Raw genomic sequence first — 25,424 nt, forward strand, 5'->3', positions numbered from 1 at the left:
TTTAACACAAAAAAATTGGACTAAAAAAACATTAAATATTTTGTTTTTCAAATTTTAATTCAAAGATATCATCATACTTTATCAATTAACTCAAAAAATAAATATTTCTCATATATATATATATATATATAAAAGAAAATCATGGAATAAAGATAGGAGAGAGAATTTTTTTTTAAAAATTAAATGATAAAATACTATAGTATCCTTAAATTAAATTTTGAAAAACAAAACAATCAATAATTTTATAGTTTAATTTTTTTTGTATTGAATGCTACTACAGTCCAACTAGGATGATATATTAGCATTTCTCATATATATATATATATATATATATATATATATATATATATATATATATATATATATATATATATATATAATGTATAAGAAATTAGAATTATCACTTTTCACTTGTCAATTTGGGTATTGGACTTATTTTTATAATAACCTAATCTTCTCTTTAAATTTCTTTTCCAACCACATCTTGGACTTTTCTTTTTTTATAAATGAATTTATTATTATACATGTAATTAGATAAGATATACTACTAAGGGGTGTAGATTTTTTTTTCTCAAAAAATGAGGAAAGGAAAAACGGCCAAAAACAACAGCTAAAAAAGAAAACTAGTTAGGGAAAAATTAAGATCCGCATTTTACATATACACACGTGAAAAGTTAGTTTTAGTCACACAGCTGCCATTTATATTAACTATTAAGTTATAATTCATTCTAAAAAGGTTAATAATCTCTTAATCTAACTTTAATGTCACGTTATTCTTAACTTTAAAAAAACACTAATCCTCAGCCTCCTTTCTACATATAATTATAAATAAAATTACTCTAATAATGTCCAAAATCTCCTTTCTACATGTAAATGTAAACCATGCGGCATAAGGCCAACAATTTTTCCAATTTGTTGCCGTAATTTTAAAGGTTACGCCTTGCAAGTAGCAAAGACTATCATCTTTCAATTTGTGGTTAGAAATCATTTGTGGGGCAATGTTCAAATTTTCACACCCATTGATAATACGTTTAGACAATTTTGGCAGATGAAGACAACACATACTTTGAATTAAGAGGACAGTTTCAAACGCGTGCCCTCTACAATGGCCAAATTGGCCACATCAACCAATAATCACAACGCTCAGTTCCTGTGCTTCAAACATGTATCTTGACCATGAAGCTGACACGTGCACACGTAGGATCCACCTCGTTTAATCCTCAGTCTCTCAAAACTCAAATATCCATCTATATGGATAATTTTTTCTATTAAAGATAATTTTGATCGAATTGAATTAGATTATTTTAAACGGATTTTCTTTAAATATTCAATATAGTTACAATATACTTAATCTCAAAATCACCAATAAAATGTCAAATGATCAACGCATTAATATGAAATAGAGACTAATTGTCAGTTGACTTTTCGTCACTTAAAATATTTTTTCCGTGACGTTTTTTCTAAACACAACCTTCAATGGAAATAGAAAACGCAAACACAAACCCGAGGCTCTAGAAAAAAATATAGAAAGCCAAAGCCCTCATGCTACGAAAACAATAGCCAAAAAATGAAGGGTTCTTGTTGCCTTGCCAATACACACAAGCTCTATTCCTCTCTTCCTTTGAGCAACTCCAACAACAACCACATCGTTTCATGCCAAAAAGGTTTCACTTTTAAGGTGAGGAATTTGGGCTTCAACGTGGACAAGAGCTTTTGGTCAAACCATGTTTCCTATGTAGCACAAAAGAGAAAGGGTAATGGTAGCTTTGTGGTGGGATGTGCAAGTTGGAGTTTGGTGAGAGAGTTGGAGAAAGAGTTGGAAGCTGAGATGAACACACATGAAGAGACTGGAATGGCAAAGTTTAAGCACAAATGTGGAGAAGGAAAAGGGGTGGTGGAGATGTTGGAGTGTTTGGAGAGGGAAGCTATTATGGGTGAAGATGTGGGAAAAGAGCCTATGGATTATAACCGAAGGGCTCAGATATTTGATAGAAGCTCTAGAGTATTTCAAGCTCTGAAGGAACTCAACAACAACAATAGCCAGTGAATTTGGTTTTACTTTAGTTGAAATAAATAAACCTATCAAGAGAATAATGACCAATTGTATTATCTTGATTAATGGGCGTTTTGTGTAAATTGTGATGCATACCGTGTACACATATATATAATAATATCACTGTACTTTTTCCGTGACTCTTTTTTTGTTTTTGTGGTTGCTACGCCTGTTTTGTTTCAAGTTTTTGAATGTGATTCTGCTGCATCTTCATTTCATCCATGGTGACACCATATGTAGCTGAAAGCTGACCATGAGCAAAGAGTTAGATTTTGGGTTTAGATACACAAACCTTCACCACAAGGTTCACACAAATTATAGCAGTTTGTATTTTTTAATTCAATATTTCAGGATTAAAATTTTAATTCACTCTTAAATATGAAACCATTAAACTCTTATTTTAAACACTTACCAACACCTCTCATTTTTACCTCTCATTTTTACCTCTCATTTTTCTCTATCTCTCTATAGCATCATAAACTCTATCATACCTATCATTTTCTCTATTTTAATTAAGTGCAAAATTAACAAAATAATAAAATAATAATATAATTAAAGAAATTGTTACAATTGAATTGAAAAATTATTCTTAAATTATATAAACATAACCATACTACAACAAAAACATAATCATTTTATATATATAAAAAAACACAATCATTTATGAATATAATTTCATAATTTTTAAAGTTGATTAAATCTAACCATAAATTTTAACAACAATTAATTATTAAACTTTCATGTTATGTGGTGGTACTTTACAAGAATTGCTACATCAAGGTCGAATTTGTACACATAATTTTTTTATATAAAATCTTGATAATAAGATATTTTAAAATGTTAATTATGCTAACTATTAAAATGTGAAACGTCTTTCTTGCATGTCATATAAATCGTCTATAATTGAATCTATCCTAAAATTTTCAACAATTTACTATTCAATATGCTAAGAATTTTTTTACATAAAATTTTTTTGTTACAAATCTTGACTATATTTATAGTTGAATAAGATTGTTTTATAGTGGTTGTAGTAACAGATAATGTGAGAATAAGAGTAACCCATTAATGATCCATTATTCACATCCAATATTTAAGTATAAAAGATGATAAAACTTTATATTTTTTCAACATAGGATAAAATCTTATCTATTAAGTAAAATTTAATAAAAAAATATAAAATATTTAAAGTATAAAAGTAGATAAAATATTTTTTTAATAATATAAACACTATTTATTTATTTTACTGCAAGATAAAAGTAGACTTTATCTATGAACTATGCAAAACACACGACTTCTCAATTGTTCTCAAAATAATTTTAACTCATCGCGTCTCAAAGTGATTAACCTTGTCGGGTTCCTACATTGGATCTCATCATAATACTCATTGCAGATTAACTCATCACCTTTAAAGGGTCTTACAGTGTGGTTGTATGATTCATAGTTCACAACTCAATGCATACAATATCTCAATACACATGTATCTTACAATTCAACACATATTCAATTTATCACATACATTCAATCTCAATCACAATGTTAGAATCTCAAAACACTATGTTATCACACCTCATGAATCATATACACATCACACAATATTAATATATACATGGCACAAACACAAATTTTACCTATGAATTGTGCAATACACACAATTACTCAATTATTTTCAAAATCATTTTAACTTGTTACACCTCAAAGTGATTCAACTCGTCGAGTTCCCATAATGGATCCCATGACAATATTCGTCATGCATTAACTCGTTTTACAGTTGTGTGATTGTATGGTTCATAGCTCATAACTCAAAGTGTACAAAGTCTCAATACACATGTATCTTACAATTCAACACATACTCAATTTATCATTTACACACAATCTCAATCACAATTTCATAATCTCAATATAACAATTTATCATGTCTCATGAATCATATACACATCACACAGTAATAATATTTGCATGGCATAATATATATATATATATACATATATATATTAAATCGAATTATATTATTTTCAATTAAAGAGTTTCTACAACAATTAAATTAAAATTGTATCAAAAGAAATTACTACTAAGCATTAACTTTACGACTTTCTTTAATTTATTATTACAATGTATATATAAAATGTTGATCATCATCGTGGGAAGATATAAGACGAAGACAATAATTTTTATAAAATAAGAAATTAAAGAGAAGATTATTTAGAATACAATTCACTTTAATTAGAAAAAAAAAACCTAATTTTTAGGGTTCACACTCAACACAAGAACACATCAATTTCATAGCAATTTCGCATCGGGTCATCAATTGGTCCGTCAAACATATATAATTCAAACTTATAATTGTAAAAATAGAATCAAAATTGCAAAAACACCCCAAAACTCATCACAATTGATCATCTAAGGATCCCTACACATGTTCTCACTACTTCCTAATTGTGAATAACTCATCCCTTACCTCTAAGCGAGCTCACGTGTGTGGTCCGGCTGTGATAGCGACATTTCTAGAGGTTCTCTAAGATTATTCAAGTTTTTCCTCTAGTTGCTCTGCTAGGGTTTCCAAGCGTTAGAGAGAAGGACAAGGGATTGAAGCCTTAATTTCATTGTTTTCATGCGATGAACATTTCTCTCTCTACAGACATTATTTCGTAAATCTCAACTGTGAGAATGTGCAAAAATGAGTTCCGAAGGTGGTGTCCAAATTTCAGAACGATCTAACAGTTAACGAGTCCAAGATCGTAATTTTACTGGGACAGGTTTGGCTGTATACAGGAAAAAAAAGATTTTGAAAAAGGATGAAGGGAAAACGAATCTAGGAGAAAAAGAGAGTGTAAAAACATATAATAAACGTGACATGGGCCTACTATTTACTCTATTTTATTATTTTATAAAAAGAAATTATATTTTACTTTTTCATTAAATAAATAACGAATTTAGACATCCATTTATTTTCTAAAACATCTTTTTACTTTATTTATTTGCTGATACTATGAAACTCTTATTTTTAATTAACAAAAACTATTTCATCTCATTTATTTAATTTCTAAAAATTTTATTAATTTTTAAATAATTTTTTTTTTATTTTACGAAAAAGGGGTGTTACAATTCAAACATTCATGAAATAAAATACCATTACATTTAGATACCTCCAAACCCTTGCATTAAAAGGAAAATTAATCCTTGTTGAGTTTGAAGCATAAATTACATGTCCAAATAGATTCCACAAATAGATTTATGACAAAAGTTATGAGGCATAAAATATATTTTAGAAAAAAGTAATTGATAATATGGTTACATACAAGGAAATACTGGTAAAAGTTATAAAAAAAATACAAAAGTCAAGGGGGCCAAGGCCCCCACCCCACTCTCAAAACATATCTGAACTCAATTGGTTGAACATGATACATGAGTTGTTATAAATTTTCTTTTTCCACGAATTGCTTCCTTGACATTAATTAGTTTATAGTTATATATTATAAATTCAAAAGATATAAATACACACTAAAGTACCAATACCCACAATAACCGTTCGTATTATATTTCCTAAGATGCAAGTTGGTCCAATTAAAAATATTTTAAAGATAGTTAAGTAATTAAAGGTGTGGTTGTAATTGATTTTAGGTATGGTCTGATTCATTTGGATTGTTCGCACACCCTTAAGTCTTTCAATGAGCATCGAGCTTAAAGAGAAAAGGTTATGTTGTTAGTCCACGTTGTTGGGATTGGTATGGTTATTTGTCATGGATCATGTACTGTTATCTTACATGGTTGATGGGCATTTATTTTTTGAACTCTTACTATTGCATCCAACATCAATCCACGTGTTTTATTGCGGGGACAATTGCCCACACTAAAATTATTTATTTTACTTGTATATGTATAATAAAAAAATTACCTTATAAAAAATAGGTATTATTCTTATAAGATAATATTTTTAAAATATATAAAAAATATAAGAAATAAACCAGAGAATAAATTGATACTAAGAGTAGAAACTGAGAAAAACATTGATGCAATTTTGTAAGGGATGAACTTATAAAGTTACAGCAGCAAACTACAATAATTCGAAAACTTTAGTTAAAACTGAAAGAATAAAAAGTACAATTTTCTGCCTAAAAATTTCTACATGTAAACAGTCTGATAGAAAATTCTGGCACGACTGTGATTCGGAACCATAATGACACTCGCACCTCCATACCCTAAATCAGTAACAGATGACAACAGCTCTAGTGAAACTCACCATTCACAACTGCACTAACAGAATTTCCAACGGTTATTGCAGACACAACAAGTGACATAGGTTGTCATAGGTTCATCAGCACTGCGAGTCTGCATTTGGTAATAGGTGGTCTTTCTTTGACCACATCGGCCACACTTAAATTGATCGGTTGTAGCTTTTGGTTGACCTCCACGCTCACATTCAAATAAAGCTTTCTCTGTGATTTTCTGATATTCCTGCTTCCTTTGCTCACTAGCCATTTCTGCTGTGCTCATGTTGATCAGTTGCTCTGGCTCAACAACACCAAGCAGAACTTTTCTCCGGAAATCAGGGTTGTTTGAATCCTTAAGGTTAAACATTAAGGACCTATACTTCACCTTTTGTGCCCCATTTGAAGGACCCCATTTTTCAAATAATACAGACTCCACTGTCACAGCAACACGGATGGGATCAGAATCATTGACTACAGCTACAAGATCTTCATCAGCCTCTCTAGTGACCTTGGACAAAGCCTCATGGAGAATTTCCCTTATTTTGTCTCGTGTTGCATCATTGGATTTAATCATAGTTTTTAGCTTTGGGGGAGCGGTAGAACTGGATGACATTTTCTTTGCTCCAGAAATTGGCTTTTCCTCGGCTATCTTTTCCATCTTGACACTTGCAGCACGATCAGTTCTCTCATTCTTGACATCATTTTGTACCTTTTTCATATTTTCAAAGCTTGACTTTGATGTGCCATTCCTTTCAATTTTCTCAACCTTGACGGTTTCACCTTTTTCAATCTTCACCGAAGGACTCTTTTGCATTTTCCCAGCTTTAGATTTCTCCCTGTTAGCCGACTCATCCTTACTATCAGAGCCCCCATTTTTATTTTTGCTTGTTTCCTTGATAATTATGCCTTTCCATATCTCAATTAAGTCAATAGCAAAGGACTTAATTTTCTGCCTTGGGTGCTTTGTCAGAACTTTAAGATGTTTGCCCACCTGAAAAATTAGTAAATTACATTAAAAAAGTTAAACAAATCTTTCTGAAAAATTACATTAAAAAGATAAAACAAATCTTCAAGTCCGAAATCAATACAGATTTGAGATCAGTTTAGCATTCCGATATTTTTTTGGGGGGATGAATGAACTTTAAATGAAAAATGTATAATAGGGTCCCTACCGTTTTTTCTCCCCAATTTAAGACGAGGATACCAAACTGAAGGGGGGGGGGAGGGGGGGGGGGTCACAAACACAGAATCCAGCAACATAAAACTATCTATAAATATTGCAACCTTTTTATATTCTATAAATATTCTAGAAAATTTTCTTTTTGTTAATCAAAACACTCAAGTTTCTTCAGTATCTGATTCTTTTTCATTTTGAATTTGAATCACCTCTTTTACTTTTGCTTTAATTTTTTTTTATTTCCCTGTTTCATCTCTGAACAGATGGAGCATCCACTCTCACCTCCAAATCCTTTAATGAGTTCCAATTGTGAGGTTTGATTTCAATGTCAAATCAAATCATTTCCAATTTAACTGATTCAATAAAAAAAATACCGTTTTCCATAATCCACCATAAATCTCAACAATTTTGTCATAGATAAAAATCCAAAGTATGAACCATATAAAACAGCAGCAGCAATTCATTGTGTCTGGCAACAGATAAGAATGGAACCACTAATAGTAAATACCTACTATATTAGTGGAAAAAAATAAAAATTGCTAATGAAGTTTTCAAACTTTCTCATGCTCTAGTGCAGTATGCACAACAAATAAAGTCTGGATCCTCTCTTATTACTAAAAAGCCCGATATTACTGTGTCAGGCCCACCATAACCAATTCAGGGTCAACAGATTCCACGCAAAGTAGTTTGTCATTTTCTCTCATAAACACACTGTCAGGTTTTGTGGGAAACGGAAATGATCCAAATCCTAACAGAAATTCCATAGCCGTTAGCCAGCAATACCAGATAATAGATCCCAACTACAAGGACAGTCTTGGGAAGCCGTAACAATTTGTAGATTTATACAAACAGTAACCTTGGAACATTTGGTAATTTCAACTTCATTCTAACGTTGAGAGCAATACTAGCAAGTTAGTTGAGAGAACACTAGCAAACCTTTTGTAAGCTCACATTATCAAAACCTAGAAAAACAACTTTCTTACCATTGGTAGGCATAGAAACCACACCTCCTAACTGCAAGATCCAATTTCTCTGATGCATAAAATATTAGCCCAATCATCCCCAAAAAACCTTTTGAATAATGATTGAACAGAAATTCCAGCCACCTCCCCCCAAACACACACACACACACACACACAAAAAGTTTCTTTTATCCTTTCTACCACAAACAATTTACAGAACCTAAAAGTAAAAAACCTAAATGTTAAAAAGAATACAAATCTATTTCCTAGTGCACATAACACACCACATACCACATTATACAACATTTAACGAGAGATGTATTCTGTTTCCAATTGAACCCTAACCTTTACAAAATATTAAACATATCATATCATACAACCTAACATTGCATGCACTTGTTTCACACAAACACAAAACCTCAAATTACACATTTTTTTCTGCACTTTCCCCCGCAAAAAATAATTTCATGATAAAAAAAATTTCTCATCCGAAAACACCAACCAATCAAAACCTAAAAAAATAAAAACAGATAGGAAAAAAGAGGAAAATAATGAGAGAAAAATAACCTGGGTGTTGACGAGAATCTTGTAATTAACGGGAAACTTCTTGAGCTGCTCAAGCGCATCGATGCATCTGCTTTCCTCATGTTCGCCGTCGCCGGAGATGGCCGCGTCCGCCGCCTTCTTCGCCGCTTCGTACAATTCCACCAACTCTTTCTCCATCGAACCCAACCACTCTCTCTTCCTGAAAACAGATCAAAACCCCAAACAAACAAAATAAATGAAAAATAAAACATAAAGAAAGACAATAGTGAAACCAGACATTAGAGAAGAGAGTGAGAACTCACGAGAATAGAGAATAAAGTTTTCGTTGTCGTTGTCTCCTGCGGCCGCGGTGGTGTCGCCAGTGAGAGGAAGAGAAAGAGAACGAGAAGAGCTCTCAACAGACCCCACCTAGTGTGACATTTAAACGGAGGATCATCATTCATTAAACAGATCGAACGGTTCGTGTTGCGTCTTGTGTGCATTAGAGAATCGAACATTCTCGATCCGGTAATTTAGATAATGTTACTAACTTATAAAGAAAAAAGAAAAAGGGAAAAATCTTTTACTTTCAATTTAATTTAAATATTGGGAGAGACGGTAAAGATTCTTTAATCTTGGACATCATACAGTTTTAGAACATTATTAATAATAATAATATTATTATTATTATTATTAATTATTAGAATTTTTATAATAATCACTCTGAGAAATTACTTGATAGTATAAAAATGGTTAAATGTGTTTTTGGTCATTTTACTTTTTTTATGAATTTTTGTTTTGGTGCTTTATTTTTTAGAAAATCATTTTAAAGAATAAAAATTTATTTTAGACTAGAAAAATTAATAGTAGATGGAAGTTAAATGTTTATGTTAATATGAATATAATTAAAATATATTAATAAGGTATCAATTTTTTACATTATTACCCAATTAATTAATAGACTTATGTAAAATGATTAGTAAATGATTGAGTGTATAAAATCTCTATAGAGAGCGTTTGAAAATTAAACTCTTTTAATATATATTAAAGTATTATTCACGAAATTTATATTTTTACATAGAATTCTTTTAAATTAATTATTTGGCATAGTTCTTTGAAATATTTAAAGTGTTACAGAATTTGAAAACATTATTTGCTTTGAAATATTATCTTTTCTGGTGGAAAGTTGGGATTGGAACGGGTCATAAGGTGTGTAAAATGTGGTGAGCAGTTTTTTTTTTCTTTCAATGTTGTTATCCTATTTTTAGGAGGATAGATGGATGAGGAGATTTCTTTATAAAAAGAGTCTGAAATCTGAACTGAAGCAAAGGTTTTTTTTTTGTTTTCAGTATCTAGGAGGACACGGTAGGTAGTGTTGGTTTGGTCTTTCTGTTATTTTGTTTGCTTTTTTGGTAGGAATTTAGAACTTGAAAGATACTTGGCGTCTGTAAAGAGTTCAAAGCAGCAACTTAAAAACCGGATCACTTCGCCTGCGTGTACCATGCAATGCAAAGAGTCACCCCAAATTGGAATTTTGGAAAGGAAAACAGTACCTGTCACTGCTTTCATTTCCACGACAAAAGAAGCATCCTTCAATTTGAAGTAGGGAACTTACTTAAAACCCATTTTGGGACAGAAATGAAAATCATGTTACATCAAAACTATGACCATTTGCTGGGCTGGAAATAATACAGATAGTTTTTTATATCAATTATATGTATAATTAATATAAAAAATATCACATTTACATCAATATAAAAAATCATCATCATAAATTTAAATGTACTTAAATCTACTTTCAAGTTAAAAGATAACACAAAATTAATCTAATTGTTTGTGTGACAAAGTGTTGTTGACGACGACAAAGAATTTGTTAGTAACAAAATTGTCAACGACAATGTGTTCGTCAACAATACAAAATGTGAAGGTGAAAAAAAAAAGAACATAATTGAGAAATTATATGATATTAATGTTGCATTATAATAAGGTAGGCACAAAATTAATCTAAGCTCAACATATATTTAAAAACTGTCTAGCCATAGCCTATATGCCATTGTGTTGGTGGGACAACATTACCAACCAAACCAAATTGTAAGGGCATATTTGATTTAAGCAGAAGAATGTGAGGTGCAATTGAACTGAGCTGATTTAAAGATGAGTGTTTATTAGGGATTAATTGCCACTGTAATATTTGAAAAGAAATATGGGTCTCATGGGATGAAACTTTCATCCTAAGATGAGGTTAAATAAGATGAAGGTAAAGAGAGAAGAAAACAATAAGTAGGGAGAATAGAGAGGAGACCGAGAAAAGTCTCTCACACTTTCAACGCTAACATAATTGATTATGCAAAAATGCAAAATCAATTATCCCTCCTTATCCAATTTTTTTCTTTTTTTACTTTAATTAAAATCTTTCATCACTTTTATCATCTCTATCAAATGACTTCACTTTATACTCTCTTTCATTTCTTTGCATTCCATTTTCACATTTCTCTATCAAATGTAGAGTTGAAAGAAAAGAAAGATATAATCAAAGTGATTTAATAGGTAATAAAATGAAAATTTAAATTAAGTATTTTTACAATTTCAATTTTACCCTTATATTTATTTTCTTTGTCACAACAAACCACGCCTTTTCTTGTTTTACTTTTGCTATTCCAGGCCCGTCTTCGTTTATATGTGCATAATCAACATATTCGAATATGCAACCAATATATTTGATTATCCTAATACATGCAGATCCATTTTTTGAATATCAACCAACATATTTGATTATCCTAATAGATCTAGATCTCTCCCATGCGTTATTCGAGTTAAATGAAGAGCAATTTTGAGAAGGATTAGCTTTCCCAGACTTTTCATTCATTTCATCTCACTTTTGAGGTGAAAGAAAACATGTGAGTGCTGCGTATTTTCATCTCATTTCTATAATCCATTCACTCTCACCAAACTAGTGACATATCAACTTTCCACTCATTTCATTCCTATCTCCATTTTCATCGCCTCTATTCCACTCGAAATGAACAGAGCCAAATTTTTTCAAAATCTCACTTTCTTTCCTTTGTCTCATGCACTAATGAACCAACCAAATGTGAACGTTTGACAAGTATGCCAGGTCTACAGGAAAAAAATAAATATTCCAGCGGTTTTCCTTTGTCTTTTTTTTTTTTTCTAATCAAAATTTAGGTGAGTTATATTATGGGACAGATTCAATAAACGCTTAAAAAAAATACTTAAAGGCTATCTTATCTAATAACAAGATTCTTTCTAAAATTCTCACATTAGTAACGAAAATCAAATTTACTTTTTGCGATATGATTTGTAAATGTTTCACAAAGTATCACAAGTCAACGGAAAAATATATAAATAAAGATGATAATTACAATGGTAACTGGGGCTCATCGATTTTCTGTGTGTCCAACTAAAGAAGCTCAAAGCTTATCGCGCTTTCACCATGAGCGATGCTCAAGAGAGATTCCGAAATATTCGCTTGCGGGTCCCATTTTCCATAGCTTCTTTTTTTAATTTTTAAAAGTTTGTGTTCGAATCCTCCGACTAAAAATTTTGGTGGATCGGACTTGAAACACGCGTTTTACTGTTGTCTAGTACCTTTACCATAACTTTGAAGCTGCAGTTCTTTTTGTTTAACACAACTATTATAATTTACTCTAACTAATAAGCGGAATCTAGTTTTTGTTTGCAAGAGTTCAGGGTCTACAAATTATTTATGGATTGAAGCATTGTTTCTTGGATAAGAATGACTCTGTGAACTGTGGTTAAAGCATATAAAGATTGTGTTTTTAATTTCAGTAACTCTTTTGGTGTGTACTGTGTACTCCATTTGTATTTGTATTTGTATTAGGTGATTTAACAGATGGTAAGGACAAGACCACTAGTCCGACACTGCTGCTTGCATTGCTCGTATTTTCAACAACGTGGGATGATAGGAATAGAGAAGTGGTGTGGTGTTTCTGTTTGTATCAATCGCCCCTACTTGTGTGTGGTTCAACATTTTAAACTATTGTATGTGGTGCTATAATATAGTGCTTGAAATCATTGATGGTTCATTTCCTGTTTACAGGAAGAATATGATATGCATGATCGGAAAGATCCGTTGTCTGTGGTATTGCTATTTCTGAGAAAAAGATCAAAGATTATCGAGATTTTAGCGGCACAAGAGATTGTTTTAGCTCTTGACAATCGGGTGTTTGTGCAGCATTTAACCGAGGTAGTATTAGTATCTGCTATTTGTTTGTTGCTTAATTCTATTTGTGACATTGAAATGGATATATTGTATTTGTGACGTGTTTCAACTGTTTGATGCAGAGACCAATCAAAGGATATGCTTTTTGAATGTCAGTCCTGATGAAGTTATAAGAAGTATGTTTCATAACGAAAATAATGTCTCGTTCATCATAGTTTCTGTATATGCTTCAGACGGTTACAGTTCTTTGAAATGCAGAAGCACAAGTATTGAGTATGTATAGTTCTTTGTTTTTCTGTAACTCTTACCCATATACAGTAGTTTGGTAACTCTTTTTGTCATCTACTTGTATGTTTTGTTTAAGTACTAATTATGAATAGTTCATGAATTTTGAGTAATTTTTCAATTTCTAAGCATTTACAATAGTATTAAATATTTAATATATATAAAAAATTAGAATTGTGGGATTCATCTATTATCCTGCTATCCCATTTTTGGAGTTGGTGGCTTCGCTTTGCTATCTGAGATTGATACTATGTATATTGGTGCATATAAATTTTCAAAAATGATAAAATGACTCAAAATTCATTACATTCATAATTAACAATCAAAAGTCATAGGTGTCTTAAACATTGGTGCCCAGGTTTGAGTTGTGGTCTATGCTAAGATTTTGTGTCATTCTCAGATACATAAGAAGGGGTAAGCTAGATCCTGGCTTTGCTATTTTTGAGTCCGAGTCTCTGAAGTGGCCAGGTTTTGTAGAGTTTAATGATATAAATGGGAAGACATTAACGTACTCTGCTCAAGATAGGTAAATGTTTTACTGTTCTAATACTTCTGTGCGGGGATATAATTATGTAATTTATGAAGGCTTTTCTTGATAGTGATACTTGTCTTTCTCTTTAATCCCGTAGCATGTAAAAGGTATTTGACCTGAAAGATTATACGATGCTGTTCTCTATTTCTATCAGATAGTTTTTCTTAACGATTAAGATCAGGTAGTTTTTCTTAACGACCTTGTATTTAGTTTCAGTTTTACAAAACACTTCCATAGATGTGGTGGTCTAGTCATGCACAAGTTTCTGAAATTATATCACATTAGCTATTAAATTTTTAAAAATTTATTAGTTTTTCTACATTTTATAGTTTCTTTGGGTGGTCCTGTTTTATTTACACTCCTTTGCTCTTGTTTGATGATATTTTTTAGTCCAGGAATCATGTTGATTTTTGCTAAAGCAAGTAGCCACGTCCCGCTTAAAATCCTTTCAATAGAAGATGGTACTGTTTTGAAGTCATTCAACCATCTCCTTCATGAGAATAAGAAGGTTTATTGAACAATTCAATGAAAAGCTACTTATCAAGCAAGAAAATGAGAAGCTCCAAATTCCTGATATAAGTAGTTTTCTCCCTTATGTGTATTGTGTTATACATGACTCTGCATCCAGTTATCTGACTTATAATTAATTTTAGGAGCGGACTTTTGAGCTGACAGAAGTTAGCAGAAGTGAATTTATGACATCTTCTGCGTTTACTGTAGCTTGATCATAAGACCTACTAAGAGTTGATTTAGCTAAATGTTTAACATTTTGACTTGATATGTTAAAATGTAAAACATGATAGCAAATGATATGAAATAAATAGTAGTTTAAAATGTGTCTGTGATCACATATCAATCTTTTGCTAAGGAGTGTCTATCTTTCAAGGTACATTACTGATGGTTTATGTTTCTTTTATGCAGCAGGTTCCATTAATGTCAGCAACATTTTAACTGGCAAGTGTCTTGCCAAAATAAAAGCGAGCGACGGCTTTCCAGGAGATGCTCTCTTCTGTGATGAAGAGCGCAATGAGATCTATACAGTCAATAGGAATGGTCTGGTTCATGTTTGGTCTAAATGCACACCAAATAAGAGACAAAAAATATAAGATTAAATGCACTTGTATTACTTAACATTGCTTCTTCTTTTTTTGACAGCTGCTTAACATTGTTTAAGCAATGTAGGCTGCACCATTCGTACGATGAATCTGCCTCAATTTTGAACTCTCTAAAAAGAATTAAAAGAGATGTTCAAGTAACAACTGTTTGTAATTGACCATTCCACCCTTTATCACTTGCAATCCACTCTATCTCGTGCTATTTTCGTAACCATTTAAATTTCCCTTATTTAGTGAAATTTGCATAAATTTCATGTAATAATTTTTTATGAAGCACCAAATAATAAAAGTGTAGTCCAAATTACTGTTAGTCTTTCTATTCTTTTGTTTAATCTATTCAACTCCATCCTTTATTATTAAAAGGGAAAAATATGTTTTTAATTGGTATATTTTTATTTTTTTATTGTTTTTAGTTCCTAAAGTTTCAAATTTTCAATTTAATCCGTATACTTCATTAAAGACATGTTTTTAATCGTGACACACAAATTTTATGATGACCATTATTTTTTTATAAACGTGACAATGTATATTCCATGTGTTATTTTGAATTAAAAATTTAATAGAAACTAAAGGTTTTATTTTTAAAGAGAATCAAAATAAAAACTTACCTTTTTCTCTGTTATTTTCTTCGCGCACCCAACTGTGCGAATTGTGAAAGGGTACTCTCTTCCTTGTTTGAAAATTGCGTTCAATAAACAAACAAAATAATAAAAAAAAAAACACAAGAACATATTTACAAGACTGAAACAAAAACTATTGAAGAATGAAGGTGCTACCAAAATAGAAATGGAACCGTTGAAAGTTAGAATTTAATGTGTTCAAAATAAACATTTGATAATTCCATTTAAAAGATAATAATCAACTTTTCACATATTTTTAATTATTAAAAAAAACAATATTTGCCACACTGAACACAAGATAAAGTCATTAGTGAAGATTTTGTGGGGAAAAAAAACTAAAATTAAGCTTTTTGTAAAGTTTAAAGACTAAAGGATATAAAAGTTTAGGAAAAAAAATAAGATTTGATAAAAGTATAGAAACTAAAAACATATTTTTTCCTTCTTAAATGCTCTACGTAATTATTTAATTTCCAAAACATATACAATTGAATAACTCTTTTCAGTGTATTTTCTCACTAAAGACATTAAGAAAACAAATAAGTAATTTTGGATATATTTTTTGTCCACCAGTACATAAACGTTAAAACTCTTAAAAAAAAACTAAAAGAGTAATATAGCATAAAAAATTCTTATTAACATGAGACAATAATTGTAGATGATAATCTTTTAAAATAGCCATCATTTAACTACTAACATTTAGTCTTAATCATTATAGAATTATATCACCTAAATTTATAATTCTCACGTCCATAAAAACTAGAGCTTTGAGCAACTCTAGCCATCTCATGCTTCATTTTTCTGCTTTTAACTATGATTAATTGTTTATCAACTATTTCGAATTGCGAATTCGTGGTCCTTTATAGAAAGGTGACCATTCCCAAATAGCAAATATATCTTTGTATTATCATCCTCGGCAAAGAATGCTATTGCCACAAAATCTAGAGTTTGCTCGTTCAACACGGTGCGAGAAGTTGATTTAAAACAAAATCTCCGTTAAAAACAATCAGCGCAGAACATTAAAATTTAGTATCCAAATTCATAACATAAAGCACAGGTGCGAGAAGACCTCAGCAGAAATTAACAATATTCGACTGTTACCCATCCTTGGCATGATCCAAAAATTCAAACCACTCTTCTCAGAAGCCAACTCATTTTTGCTCAGGTTCTGGCTTCTCCAAGAATGTCTTCTTCAACCATCCCCATGGCTGTTAATGATTTAAACAAAAAATGAATTAAGACTGCACTCAAAATCAACAAGAGTCGAGCTATGAATACACAAATAGAAGCAAAATGTCACACGAACACAAATTATCAAAATAGAGAAACCCATGAATAGCAATGATAATGATAATTAATCCACCAGCAAGGAAGAATATATTTAAGCCAACTTTTGGCAACATCCTAAAGAAAGCTGACCAATCCTAAGAGTACTGAAATGGGCCTCATTCTATTCAGAAACTGAACATATCCCACTTCAAGTATATTCCGTTTGGACTTTGGAGTCATTACCACAGTCCTTTCTATACAGTTAACTATGTATGTCTTGATCATCATCATGTAAAGGTTATATGGAGATAAAAAGAAAAAAAAGTCATAGACCCCTATTACTGAGTTAAATTCAACCAGAAATGGAAAATAAGTAAAAGAATAAATACATGGGGTGAGGATGACAAAATAGAAAATAAGGGGAATATTCATGTCATTAAGTCTGGAGCATAAACAAATGCTGAGCACTGAAGGAAAAGAGGGAGATTGGAATTCAGTTCCAGAGAAACAGGAGTAAACGAGGGAAGGGTAGGTAGTGCAGGTAGCCATGATTTGAAGGGTTTGGACTAGAGGTTCTGAGCATCAGCAGAACAAAAGATTTATCTTTTAATTTTCTGCATTTTTCTATTTGTGTAAGGTGTTACCGTGTTAGTCTCCATTGTTTTTACCAATAAAAATCAGTCACTATCAAATGTTTTTTACAAACAACATCATTAAAATCAAGATCTATATCCAAGAGTTGTGGCCATTTCATAGACCCAAGCCACCCATTTGATTGCTCAGTCAATCTTCATCCTCAAAGTTGAAGCAGGGGAACATGTACCAGGACAGCATTTACTTTTTTTCTACTGTAATGAGGAGGGGGAATGTCGAATTCAACAAGCAATGCACTCAATAAGACACACATCAAAAGCAGATCATACAAATCAAGTTTTGTTGCAACTTTGTAGTAGAATTTGTAACACAAAAGATTTCCATATCATCACAAACAAAAACTAATAAAACAGAATAGACAGTTAAAATTATGAAACAACTTTGTATTAGGCACTGCTTAAAAATATCAATGAATCTTAATAAACTAAGTGCTCATTTATTTTACAGTTTGGTAGAACTGATTTTGATAGTTTTGATTTTAAACAGTTAATGTTATTGATACGTGTGTCAAAATTTATTTTAACCACAAAATTCACATCAAAACAAGTCAGACTGTAAAATTGATTTTAGATGGTAAACAAGCATGCACTAAATTTTATGAAAATAGTATTATGTAAATACTCATATACCTTAAACCTTATTAAAAATTCAGCAATAAAAAAAGAGAAGTGCTAGAGCTAAAAGAGAATATAAAATCAAACAAAACTCATATCTCTTCATTGCATCAATGAACATCTGGTGAGAAGTCATGCCTGCCTACTTTGTTATCTTCTTTTTCTTCGCATTTCAATCACAAAGAAGGGGGGGGGGGGGGGGGGGGGGGTGATGAGGGGGAAGGCACAGAAACTCAAAAGAAACAGAAAAAAAGATCATTCCATTTCTGTCTTTCTTCATGTACATTGTTTGAGCACATGGATTCCATCCCTCAATTATTATTTGTCTTTTCAGGAAGGCTTCATTATTCTCTTTTATGCATTTAAGGAGATAATAAACTAAAAGTTACGTGAAAACCTCACCCCTGAATATTTTTGCACACTGAATTTTAAGAACGTAACAAAATCCCCAGTTAAGAGTACATTATAGCGATACGCAAACAAAGATCCAAAAGTCCACGCAATTTATGACAAGACTGCACCTAAGAAGCCATCAACCCAATCTCCAACACGTGATTATAGAACCAATCAATAAGACAGCCACATCGGCGATCGATCGGGGGGAAAAGAAAACGCGCCAAGACGTACAATAAACACAATCAATAAAAAATAAACCATAAAGTTTAGAATACGGATTTATACGAGGCGATCCGAATATGAGTTTAGATTAGGCTACATAGAAACAGAAATTCGAGAACTAAATTTCAGATCAGCATGTAACGTCGCCGAATGCGAAGAGCTAAACAAGGCATAGGGCACAAATCCTAAATATCACACATAATAATTGAGAATCGGAATAACGGAGGGAGGAAAAAAGGGATGTTAACCTGAATGAGGTAGAGAGCGCCAGTGGCGGCGGTAACGCCCCACAAGGCGGCGGCTTTGACGTCGGTGGGTTGGAGACGGAGCCTCGCTGGTAAACCGGCCATTTTCTCGATTCTCAGAGTCAATTCTCAAATCTCAACTGCGAAAGGGAACCCTAGGAGCAACCTTTCAATTTCAATTAAATTCTCAAAGGTCCGAGAATTATTTATTAATACTATATATAATTATATATTCATAATCGGAGAATTTCCATTTTAATATTATTTCTCTTCAGAAAAGTATTTAATCGCTTAATGTTAAATGGTTAAGTAATTTTAATTATATTTGATGTTATGCACTATGTAAATATGTTTATTCAATTATAAATTATCGTTTAAATTATTTTAAAATATTTATTTTAAAAATTAATAAATTTATAAATTAGATAATCGTATAAAGTTTGATCGGTATATAATCATTTTTTTAATTATGAAATGTTTTTTATTTTCAATGATTAAAAGGCCATGAAGATCTAATCAATATATTTTTTGATTCAACGATTAAATTATTAAAATTCAACACATATAAAAAGATTAAATAAAATAACATTGTTTTAATCAGCACTCTTAATATATAAGTGGCGCATATAATTGGCGCACACACAATAGGTTGGGTTTGTGTAGGTGTGTATATATTAAGAAGGGTGAGAAGATGGGTAAGCATGAGATGGTACGATCCACCAACGAACACATTTTTGAATTGCAATCATATCAGCAAATCCCATTGGCCAAGCAGTATTGTGACCTCAACTATGTAAATTCAAAAAGATTATCTTATTCTTCTGTCATTGTTACTTATTGCCTTTGTCAATAACATTGCTGCACTGGTAGCTTGTACCAACTAATATCCATCCAATTTATATCTCGTTCAGTAGTCAGCATACCAATAATTGATGATATTTTTAAGGGTCAATACATATCTTTTGATATTTTTTTCTTCTTCGATAGTTTTCTTTAATATAATTGTGAGATTAACTTTTAAGTAAAAATCCAGTAAATTTTTTTAATTGAATGGTGATTATAAGATGAAATTTATGATACTAAAAGTAAAATTCACCTTGAAGTATAACCTAAAAAGAAAAGTTGCTAGCCTATATATGACATATCTTATAAGACGAACTATTTTATATAAAAATAAGATAATCAAATTTGAATTGTATAATCAAATATATGGAGAGTTAAAATTTACGATTAAAATCTCATATACTTTTTAAGTGATCATTAAATATTAAATTTTAATTATTTATATTTAATAATATGATCCAAATTTAATCATTTTATTTTTATATAAAATACTTTTCTTTCAAATGATATGTCACTATATATATCAATTAATGTTTTTTATTGTTATTATGATAATGAACATTGGATTGTTCACAAACTTTCTATTAATTGCTCATAGATCATAATGATCTTATTTTAGCTCGGACAACATTTCTTTTTATGATATTTGTGGTATGTATATAAAATAGACTTTGTACTATATGTTCAAATTTTGGGAAACATAAATTATACCATAATAAGGACAAACATAACAATTAAGATTTTTGCCTAAAAACACAATTAAGATTTTAACTTTAAAAAAACAATTTTAAGTCATTATTATTATTATTATTATGATAAATATGTAAAATATTAAAAAATAGAGAGAGACAAACACAATTAAAATAAAGGACAAATTATTCTATAGGTTCTGAACTATTTTAATCAAGTCTGTATTTTTTTTTTCAATTGGGTGTTTGTATTTGTTACTTAATTGGGTCATTATCAAAAAAATCAACTGCTTGAGTTAGTTGTGCCAATTTGCAGCAAGATTATAAGGTGAACATAATGGAAAAATATAAGTATTAACTATAAATCTATAGATGCGATAATATTAAATTTTGGGATTAATCAGGTCACTTATAAGAGGTGACAATGCTAATTTCATGAACTAATAAAATCATTATGGTTAATTTTTCGTAACAATATTTACACGAAAGAATTCAATCAAGAAATTAACAAATATAAATTCAAGAACTCAATTCAAAATAGTAATTCAAAATCTAATTAAAAATTACCAAATAATTTAAAAAATATTGAATAATTTAACCTAAATTAACATATATAAGCAAAAGCATTTTTTTTACAGAAAAGCAAAAGCATTACTATTTGTACAAAGTTAAAGCAGATAAAAAAAACAAATCAGAGCGACTTTAATAAGCATTAAAACGAGCAACGTGGTTGAGTACAACCCAAACAGTGACCTTTTTTTTTTTCTTTCCAATTGAATTAATAAAAACAATAACAGTTGTCACCTCGTCGTCTAATCTCGAACAACAAAAATTAAAGAAATAAATTTACAGTAGCGTCACCCTTGCATCATAGGAGCAACGTCATGGCTAGCTTTGTAGGCCAAGTAAAAGTTATTATCTGTGGAAATTTTTTTTCTCTCCAACACTTCAACACCACCCTCCTCCCTTCCCGACATTTTCCATTCACTTGTATCTCTCTTTCCTCGCAAAACCCCACCCCTTTCCTTCTTTTCTCTCTCTAATCCAAAGCCAAACCAAAATTTCCAAGAAAAAAAAATATATAACAAGTTATTAACAATCCTAACACACTACAGAAACAGATCCTTAGCCACCAAGTAGAGACCGAATAACAATGAGTATTCTCTTCCCAAGAAGTTCCTCAGCAGCAAAGAGGAAAAGGGTCATTAGAGAACTTGTTCAGGGTCGAGACTATGCTACTCAGTTGAAGTTTCTGCTTCAGAAGCCTATTGGCCCTGATGGGTCTGTTTCTGCTAAGGAACTTGTGGCCAATGTGCTGAGATCTTTCGCTGAAACTCTCTCTGTGTTGACTTCTTCTTCCGAGGATTCAACAAGTGGTCATGATCATGACGACGAGGTTATTGCTCAGAATCTTGTAATTTCCGGAGAAGATGCCTCGCAGGTGGCAAGCATTAATGATCCGAGTTCTGAGGATTCGACTGAGAGTAGGAAGGGATCAAAGGATCGGAGAGGGTCCTATAAAAGAAGGTTCTTTTTTTTTTCCTTTTCCTTCTCCGATCTAAACTGATTTTATCTTATGATAAACTAATTTCAGTTTGCGACAAATTTTTCTCTCTTAAGAATAGTTATAGAGAAACTTATCTAAATGGGGTTATATTATTTGGATGTTGTTTGTTATCTTACTTCCTCAGTCAACAAAGGATTGTGGTGACCGCTTCTATATAAAAAGAAAAGGCCGCTTGTGTTTTGTCAGGGATTTGGGGTGGTGGTGAGAAGGATTTGGTGAATTGGGATGTGTACGGACACTGTTCTATAGTTATAGTCATATTGTACGTATGAGTAAAGATAATCTTTCTTGAATAAAAAAAAAAGAACATTGAAACTTTGAGGTTAAGTTAATTAGACTTTTGAAATATTTTAATACTGAGAATTATTGTAGTGAGTTCTCTTCCGTTGATTTTGATAGTGCTAGGAGTTTTCAAGAGTTTTGCCTCAAGTGGGTTCCTTTATTTTAGCTTGGAGTGGCGTGCCTTGATATATGATCATATGGAACAATAATGCAGTAATTTCACATCATTTTATTTAATTTATTCTTTCCTTCATATTTATATTGAAAAATATTTTTTTTCGATCTCTATCTCCTTTTTGTTTTTATCATGTGTTACATAATTTGATTTTTTTTAGAAAAAAAGCAATGAGGAACAATTATTTTTCTTTATTTACATACTCTGAGTCTCCAACAATGGTGTATTATTACACGAAATAACATGCATGGTATATCTTAAATTGCTGCGCAGGAAGACTGAACAGACATGGACTATAGTTGCCCAAACTACTGATGATAATCATGCATGGAGAAAGTACGGACAAAAGGAAATCCTAAATTCTCAATTTCCCAGGTAATCATTATTTTCCATTTTTCTTGCACAGTCTTTTTTTTCCTACTTAAGGATAGATATTCACTCGTTTAATTTGTGCAAAAATTGCATCACTACCCATTGTATTTTTCTATTTTTGGTTCCTTTCCTTTCTTTGCATTGCCAAAGAAAACAGGTTGAGCAACAGAGTGATTTATATAGAAACATCATCTTAAAAAAATATTATAATTGGAAATGCTAGAAGTACACTTCTTTTTCCGTGTTATTTTTGTTGCATGTATGAACATTGCCTTTTCTGATCTACCAAATGTAGAAACCAAACTCAAACACGGAAACTGGAAACCAATTAATGCAGAAACCCGAATTAGGACACTTTGCTGATACACTGAGACTACTTCTTAGGATACTCAAATTCACCAGTAGTATTTCCGTGGGTACAATGAGTCTATATACATATATATAATTTTTAACTTTGTTTCAAAAACTTGTCTTCTATTACTTCAACTAACCATTTTTTTTTATAAATAATTTGCAGGAGTTACTTCAGGTGCACTAGAAAGTTTGAACAAGGTTGCCGAGCAACCAAACAAGTGCAACGGATACAAGAGAATCCCGATAGGTACAACATTACGTACATAGGCTTTCACACATGCAAAGACACCCTCAAGGCTCCACAAGTGGTGACACATTCTAAAACTTGGGACTCATTTCTTGGTCCTGAATCAAATGTGCCAAATGAACATTATTCCACCATTGGATCACAAAGCCAAATTGTAATACAAGAATATCCCAACGATGAGACTGATCCAAGTGATCTCACAGATGCTAACCTGTGGTCTGATTTGAAGGATTTTGAACTATCCAATGACAAGCCTGCAGGTTTGAAAATAGCACCTGAAAATGCAGATTCTGTGTATTCATGCACTGGCTCGAGAAGTTTGGACATGGATTTTGGGATATTCTCTCCTCATTTCTGCAGCACCGAGGACTTCCACTTTGATGAAAGCCAATTGCTTTAGTTACCCTTTCGTAATCTTTAACCATGTAATGTATTTTGATCAGATTGAATATTTTTAGATTTTGATTTTTCCAAGTTTCATGTGTACACCATGGAGTGAATAACAATTTGATGATCATTCACACATGCATGTCACCAAGTCAATCTAATTAATGTAATGTATGTTAATGTCTGTCTGAAATGTGCTTTGAAAAGATTGATTCGATAACATAGACCAAGTCAACTATATGTATAGGTGCTACATATAATATATATACCATATGTGTGCTTATATAGCTTCCTTTTCTTTTTGTCTCCTTGTAAGGCAGTGTCATGCATGAACCTATGAACCCACAGTGTGATTATTATAAAGGGTTATGGGACATGTACTTTGGTTCTAATTAGCCAAGTAATTAAGTGTAATATATGTTGATTTAATCAATTAAAATAAAAGTTTGGATTTGATAAACTGTGGCTTTAGGTCTCTTATTCGTTTACACTAATTTTTTATTTATGTATAATTGCTAATTTTAATTTCTAAAAAAACTTATTTCATTTTCTATTCTTATTTTCTTTTGTGTGTTTATGGAATAATTTATCTACATAGTTCGTAAGTTTATTGAATATATTTTGAGTTTGATAAATTTTGTTGCCTTACAGTACATATCCAAACCCCAACAACAATAAAATTTTATCCTACTAGTTGAAATTAGTCATATAAATAAGGTGACCTCATTCGATATATATACTTAAAAATAAAAAACTTCAAAATATTATTTATCATAAGACTCTTCATGAAAAATTCTCTCACCGTTATTTTTGGTGCCTCTCTCATCCTTTTTACAAGACTAGACATCATGACATTATCCTAAAATATTAATTTTTCATTAAAAATAAGATTATGTTTGAAAAAATATTTTAGTTAATTTCTAGTTTATGAGAAACTAATTTGATTATTTGGTAGATAAGTTTTTTTAATAGCTTCTTAGTAGTTTTTAGTATTTTTAGGAATGTTAATTGTATCTGATTATTAAAACACTAGTTTCTAACTTTTTATATTTTTTTTATCCTTACCGAATTTATCAAATTTCCTATCTATTCTTTTGTTATTATATTTTACATTTTTTATGATATAATATTTATTTTAACCATTGTACCATTATAATATTTAATTTATTATTTCAACACTATATTTTGTTTATTATTTTTTGAATAATTTTATATTAGATAATTTATTTTAACTATCACACTAATTAACATAATAAAAGGATAATGTCTATTTAAGTACTGTATTTTGTTATATTATTTTATACTTGATTAAAAATATTTTAAAAAATAATATAAGATTGATAATAGAATACTTAACATGGAAAAAATGTAACATAAAACAATATAATATGGATATATTTATTTTTATCATTTTATATTTTTCACGTATT

At 30.9% G+C, this 25,424-nt stretch overlaps 4 protein-coding genes and 1 pseudogene across 4 annotated transcripts; 4 read left to right on the top strand and 1 right to left on the bottom strand.

Annotated features, from left to right (window-relative positions):
* Window positions 1-1,469: 1,469 nt before the first annotated feature.
* LOC114415675 lies at window positions 1,470-2,196 on the top strand. Its single transcript, XM_028380483.1, has one exon. The coding sequence runs from the start codon at window positions 1,568-1,570 to the stop codon at window positions 2,045-2,047; it is 480 nt and encodes a 159-aa protein (XP_028236284.1). The 5' UTR covers window positions 1,470-1,567; the 3' UTR covers window positions 2,048-2,196.
* Window positions 2,197-6,039: 3,843 nt separating this feature from the next.
* Window positions 6,040-9,401, bottom strand: LOC114415676 (transcription elongation factor TFIIS-like). The gene is made up of 3 exons (XM_028380484.1): window positions 9,249-9,401; window positions 8,968-9,145; window positions 6,040-7,252 (listed from the first exon to the last, which is right to left on the bottom strand). The coding sequence occupies exons 2-3, from the start codon at window positions 9,121-9,123 to the stop codon at window positions 6,305-6,307; spliced, it is 1,104 nt and encodes a 367-aa protein (XP_028236285.1). The 5' UTR covers window positions 9,124-9,145; window positions 9,249-9,401; the 3' UTR covers window positions 6,040-6,304.
* Window positions 9,402-11,851: 2,450 nt separating this feature from the next.
* LOC114415677 lies at window positions 11,852-15,275 on the top strand (annotated as a pseudogene).
* Window positions 15,276-16,566: 1,291 nt separating this feature from the next.
* On the top strand, window positions 16,567-19,226 carry LOC114415678. The gene is made up of 2 exons (XM_028380485.1): window positions 16,567-16,888; window positions 19,072-19,226. Exons 1-2 carry the CDS (start codon window positions 16,791-16,793, stop codon window positions 19,172-19,174), a joined length of 201 nt encoding a protein of 66 aa, XP_028236286.1. The 5' UTR covers window positions 16,567-16,790; the 3' UTR covers window positions 19,175-19,226.
* A 2,339-nt stretch (window positions 19,227-21,565) lies between these two features.
* LOC114415680 (WRKY DNA-binding transcription factor 70-like) lies at window positions 21,566-24,281 on the top strand. Its single transcript, XM_028380486.1, has 3 exons — window positions 21,566-22,137; window positions 22,908-23,009; window positions 23,524-24,281. The coding sequence occupies exons 1-3, from the start codon at window positions 21,764-21,766 to the stop codon at window positions 24,005-24,007; spliced, it is 960 nt and encodes a 319-aa protein (XP_028236287.1). The 5' UTR covers window positions 21,566-21,763; the 3' UTR covers window positions 24,008-24,281.
* Window positions 24,282-25,424: the final 1,143 nt, after the last annotated feature.

Source organism: Glycine soja, chromosome 6 (assembly GCF_004193775.1).
Source record: "Glycine soja cultivar W05 chromosome 6, ASM419377v2, whole genome shotgun sequence".
Lineage (NCBI taxonomy): Eukaryota > Viridiplantae > Streptophyta > Magnoliopsida > Fabales > Fabaceae > Glycine > Glycine soja.

What these genes read in the sequence shown, in the direction of transcription:
- LOC114415675 (XM_028380483.1), top strand. Translation starts at nt 1,568, where the DNA reads ATGAAGGGTTCTTGTTGCCTTGCCAATACACACAAGCTCTATTCCTCT.
- LOC114415676 (XM_028380484.1), bottom strand. Translation starts at nt 9,123, where the DNA reads ATGGAGAAAGAGTTGGTGGAATTGTACGAAGCGGCGAAGAAGGCGGCG. An exon ending in AGATTCTCGTCAACACCCAG is followed by an intron (nt 7,253 to 8,967) that starts GTTATTTTTCTC and finishes CTAATTTTTCAG; the next exon opens with GTGGGCAAACATCTTAAAGT.
- LOC114415678 (XM_028380485.1), top strand. Translation starts at nt 16,791, where the DNA reads ATGATCCAAAAATTCAAACCACTCTTCTCAGAAGCCAACTCATTTTTG. An exon ending in CTTCAACCATCCCCATGGCT is followed by an intron (nt 16,889 to 19,071) that starts GTTAATGATTTA and finishes GGAGGAAAAAAG; the next exon opens with GGATGTTAACCTGAATGAGG.
- LOC114415680 (XM_028380486.1), top strand. Translation starts at nt 21,764, where the DNA reads ATGAGTATTCTCTTCCCAAGAAGTTCCTCAGCAGCAAAGAGGAAAAGG. An exon ending in AGAGGGTCCTATAAAAGAAG is followed by an intron (nt 22,138 to 22,907) that starts GTTCTTTTTTTT and finishes ATTGCTGCGCAG; the next exon opens with GAAGACTGAACAGACATGGA. An exon ending in CTAAATTCTCAATTTCCCAG is followed by an intron (nt 23,010 to 23,523) that starts GTAATCATTATT and finishes AATAATTTGCAG; the next exon opens with GAGTTACTTCAGGTGCACTA.